This window comes from Schistocerca serialis, chromosome 7, assembly GCF_023864345.2.
Source record: "Schistocerca serialis cubense isolate TAMUIC-IGC-003099 chromosome 7, iqSchSeri2.2, whole genome shotgun sequence".
NCBI classification, from domain to species: Eukaryota; Metazoa; Arthropoda; class Insecta; order Orthoptera; family Acrididae; genus Schistocerca; species Schistocerca serialis.
Window position 1 is genome coordinate 502,456,728 of NC_064644.1, and position 4,925 is coordinate 502,461,652.

The window sequence follows — 4,925 nt, forward strand, 5'->3', positions numbered from 1 at the left end:
AATTGCAGAAATGAGTAGCTCGCATTAGCGATACGAAATGGCACCAAGAAGAGATGGTGGGTGCACGACATTAATAGCAAGAGAGAAAGCTTAGGAGAATACCATCGTCTGTGTATTGATCTAAGAGTCTGACGAAGATAGTTTCTTCAAATATTTTCGTATGTCGCGAGAATGTTTCAAGGAAATGCATCGCCTGATAAAAAGGTAGCACCGAGAAGTGCACAACGAACTGGAGAAAGCCAATTGATACAAGGCACAGGCTAACCATTTGTTTGAGGTACGTTTTACCGTTTGTGGCCTCTTTGTGCTTCAAACAGAAGTCATATAAATTATTCCATTTCAGTTTTTCTGTATCATATGAAAGGTTCGGCGGAAGAAAGTTCTATCTCACAACGTAGTTACGAGTGGAGTGATAAATTTATTTGCAGTGTTTACGAATACAGCAAACGATAGTAACATCTAGTTCCGTATGTCCCGCTAGAGAGACCTTTCTGCTTAATAGATTGTTTTGTTTCATTGTATTCATACCATTGTCATTGAATTTAAAAAAACATATCTTTGGTCGTTAACTTATCCATTCGTTCTATCGGCATAACAGATTTTAATCTTTTCCAGATACTTGACTACAGGCGACAGTCACCAGACCATAGCTTTTTCTTTTCGGTTAGGACGTTCAACAGTCTCAGATATTTTGAAATAAGTGTGCCAGGCAATATGGGCTGTTCTACAGCCCAAGTATTTATTTACATACTCCTACAACAGAGATGTGGAAGAAATCTGAAGAAGGATTTCTAGAACTTTGGGGGTTTCCGGACTGCCTTGGAAGCGTAGACGGAAAGCCTAACAGGTTAAAATGCCCGAAGGATAGTGGATCCCAGTTCTTCTGTTACAAACAGTTCTTTCAGCTAGTTCTCCTGGCGATCGTTGATCCACACTACGGAGTTTACAGTAGTTGATATTGGAAGTTATGGACGTCACAGTACAACACTATTTCTGAGAATTCAGCTTTCTATCAAGAGTATATCGAGGGCAAAAGTATTCTACCTCCAAATCATGATCGCGTGTATCATACAAAAAGTTGTATTCTCTCACCTCGTCTATAAGTCGTTCTGTGTCCATGATGCATGCACTACGAGCTGCAAGACAAAAACCGCCTCACGTCGCTGCTTCCAATGTGGCCACAGAGCAGTTGAGTGCACCAACAGAGGCAAGCAGCCGCTCCGGCTTGCGGCGAATCTGTAATCTGTGACAACCCGGCGGCGGCCGGTGCGGCAGGCCGGCTGCCGGTGCGGCAGAGCCGCACTCAGTGTGACCGCCGCCATACAGTAACGAGCGATTCAACAGTGCGGCCTGCCGACTGCGGTTCAAGGCCACAGGCCGGACGGCCAGGCCGCATTCTGTCTGGCCAGGCCTTAAGGCCGGTATTACACTATCAAATTTCTTTGTCAAAGATTTGATCAAAGATGTGATCCAATATTCCGTCCAATATATTGGACAAAGATCTTTGACGTAGCGCTAGAAGGGGTATTACACTGTCATCAAAGTTTTCGTCAAAGTTCAAGATGGCTGACAGAAACATATTGTTATTAACCGCAGCAGCTGCTGCTTGTGCCACAATTGCTGTGTGTGCACATGAGATACAGAAGCGGGGAAAAAAAAGGAAACGTACCTGGGTGAAGCCGTGGGTTTCACGACGAGACGAAAAAAGCATTCAGCAAAACTTGTTACGTGAGTTAATTGTGGAAGACGTCAAGTCATACATCAATTTCTTGCGAATGGATGAGCATACTTTTCAGTATGTTCTCAGTGAAGTGATTCCTCATATCTCAAAACACAATACTCACCTAAGAACTGCTATATCTGCAGAAGACAGGCTCACTGTAACGCTACGATTCCTTGCTACAGGAGAAAGTTACTCTAGCTTACAGTACAGCACTCGAATTCCACAATGCACATTAAGTAAAATAATACCTGAAACGTGTGAAGCAATTTACAAAGCACTAAAGGACTATTGTCTGAAGGTAAATAACTGTTCTATACACTTTATGTTCATGAAGATAAATTGTTATTATTTTATTTATTTAATTTTATTTACATGGCAAATGAGATGTGTGATACCACAAAATTAATTGAAATGTATGAAGCGGATGAGACACTTTACAATGTGAGGCACCCTGATTATAAAAATAGATTAAGAAGATTGGAGAGATACAAAATTTATAGACACATATATATTTATGGAAGGGAATCTTCATCCTGTATTCCAGCCTGCTGCAAGGCAACCTGGATATATCCAGAGGTGGACGGTTGTGCACGGACTGTCGCATGCAGCAAATCCCACCTGTCCATTAATGTCCGCTGCAGACTGTGCATAGTGGCAGTGGTGTATTCCCTGCCGCCCACTCTTTCCATTTCACGCAGATCTGCTGCGATGTGGGCGCCAAGGGTACTATAGCGGTCATCATGGACAGGCATGATTCTGGCAGCATCAGCCATAGCCTGAAGTGTCCTGCTGGCCTCCTGCATGACGTTAGTTGCCACGTCTGGCGTGACTTTCCTCCTTTTGGTTGGAGGCCGCTCTTGACGCAGGGGCTGTGGCTGTGCCTCGCTACATGCGACAGGCTCTTGCATGTCTTGCTATAAAATAAAAGATAAAAGCCATTAGTTACGTACTTCCTTGCACATACAAAAAATCTTATTTATTTACAGGTACCCTCAAGCAGAGGAGAGTGGGAGCAAATTGCAGAGGATTTCGAGAAGAAGTGGAACTGTTATAACACTATAGGAGCAATGGACGGAAAGCACATTCGTATTAAATGTCCACAAGCTAGTGGATCGCACTTTTTTAATTATAAATCCTTCAATAGTATCATTTTATTTGCCATGGTAGATGCTTCCTACAAATTTTTGTATGTAGATGTAGGAACTAATGGGCGTGTTGGTGATGCTGGAGTGTTTTCAAAAAGCAAACTACGTGAGTGTCTCATTGACCGATCTATGCTCAACATTCCTGAAGGCAGGAAGCTTGGGAACACAAACATTACAACTCCAATGGTAGTACTGGCAGATGACGCTTTTCCTCTGAGTTATAACATTATGAAGCCATACCCCTTAAAAGGAATCACAAAAGAAGAAAAGGTTTTCAATTACAGACTGTCACGAGGGAGAAGATTAGTGGAGAGCAGCTTTGGCATTCTTGCAAGTCGTTTCAGGATTTTTCTTACTACCATTAATCTGCCTCCTGAAAAAGTTACCACAATAACACTGGCTGCCTGCACATTGCACAACTTGTTAACTGAGAGAAGAAAACACTTGTACACACGGCAGGAAACTGTGTCTGCCGTAGTAGGAGACTGCACTTATTTTGAGACACAAACCACTGAGGACCTACAGCAAATGGAACCAATAGCCTGCCAAGCTGCTTCTGGACGTACAGTACACGGGAGAGCAGTTAGGGAATACTTTAAGACATTTTACAATGGCGCTGGGAAGGTGCCCTGGCAAGATAATCACATTTAGTAACGTAAAATGTAAACAAATGTACATACCGCTAACATATCCTCAAACGTCGGTGTCGGTGTCGCACGTTCACTACCAGCTTCACTATCCGTGCTCTCCAAATTGCACATACTTTCGTCGGCCTCTGTAGACTGGTCTAGAAATTTCAGCATTTGAAACCAGTACACTTGTGGTGTGTACACCGCCTGCGCACTGGCTCCACTTTTGCTTTTATTCATCTGCAATATTAATAATGAAAATAATTTAACTACTTGTAGGTTACGTAAACATTATTGTATGCTTCAAGTCGCTGCAGTGAACAAATTAATGCTAATCATTTGTATAACATGTAAACTTAACTTGCATAAATAAATATAAATGAATATGTCAATACGTACTTTCGCTTTTTCGTACGAGTAGCTAGTACGGAGGCCATTTATCTTCCTCTTTATGTCTTCGGCCGTACATCCTGGCCGTATGTCTCGGCTGATTATCTCTGCAATATTTTTATAACTTTCCAATCTTCTTAACCTATTTTTATATTCAGGGTGCCTCACATTGTAAAGCGCCTCATCCGCTTCGTACAATTCAATTAATTTTGTGGTAGACGCCACACACCAATTGTATTTAGCAGCCATGTTTACAAACACAAAAGATGACAGAACGCTCCAGCGATGCTGGCGCTCGGCGTGGTAACATATCGCATTGCAGTGAACAGAAGACAAGCGATTTCTTTGATCAAATATACGGCCTCGGCCTAGATTTGATCAAATATTGGACGACATTTGTCAAAGATCCCTATTACACTATCAAAAATCTTTGACAAAGATATTGGACAAAGATCTTGGACAAAGAAATTTGATAGTGTAATACCGGCCTAAGACGGATCGCTGCTCGCACGCAGCAGACGCAGCCGCACCCGCCTCGACAGCGCAGGATTTGAACGATCACCTTCCGGCGGTGTTCCTGCCGGCGGCCCCATCGGTCACTCCGTTTGTGACGACTCCGGCAATGTAGGTAGGCCATTCGAGTACGAAGACCCAGGCTGCAGAGATAGGACAACCCAATATGACGAACCACGCTATGGCGGCAGGAAATTCGATGGTGACAACCCACTCTTTGGGTCTGGCACACTCTGTTAACGGCAACAGTGAAGACCGACGGAGACCTGGGCCTCACCTGTGGGCAGCCAGCCCACGTTCTTCCAGAGTACGATCGAGGTCAGCTACCAGGGAAACCCAGAGGGAAGGACCGTTACACTTTACACTCCATTCAACACCAGCTATCAGACCAGGATTATGCGATCAGCTATGCTGACAGGAGGGGAGTGGTCAACAAGCGAGAGATTTAGCCGCCAGGCGCGGCTTGAAAACAGTTGATCACCATAAAGAAGTATCTTCGGAAGATGATAGCAGCTGCGGTCAGAT

The 4,925-nt window shown here is 43.7% G+C and overlaps 1 protein-coding gene across 1 annotated transcript; it reads right to left on the bottom strand.

The window, feature by feature from the left end:
• Positions 1 to 2,101: 2,101 nt before the first annotated feature.
• On the bottom strand, positions 2,102 to 4,336 carry LOC126412616 (uncharacterized). The gene is made up of 3 exons (XM_050082283.1): positions 3,897 to 4,336; positions 3,549 to 3,737; positions 2,102 to 2,637 (listed from the first exon to the last, which is right to left on the bottom strand). Exons 1-3 carry the CDS (start codon positions 4,134 to 4,136, stop codon positions 2,236 to 2,238), a joined length of 831 nt encoding a protein of 276 aa, XP_049938240.1. The 5' UTR covers positions 4,137 to 4,336; the 3' UTR covers positions 2,102 to 2,235.
• Positions 4,337 to 4,925: the final 589 nt, after the last annotated feature.

Coding starts and splice junctions, on each gene's coding strand:
- LOC126412616 (XM_050082283.1), bottom strand. CDS start 4,136: ATGGCTGCTAAATACAATTGGTGTGTGGCGTCTACCACAAAATTAATT. Junction 3,738..3,896: donor ACTCGTACGAAAAAGCGAAA/GTACGTATTGAC, acceptor TTAATATTGCAG/ATGAATAAAAGCAAAAGTGG. Junction 2,638..3,548: donor CGTTTGAGGATATGTTAGCG/GTATGTACATTT, acceptor TTTATTTTATAG/CAAGACATGCAAGAGCCTGT.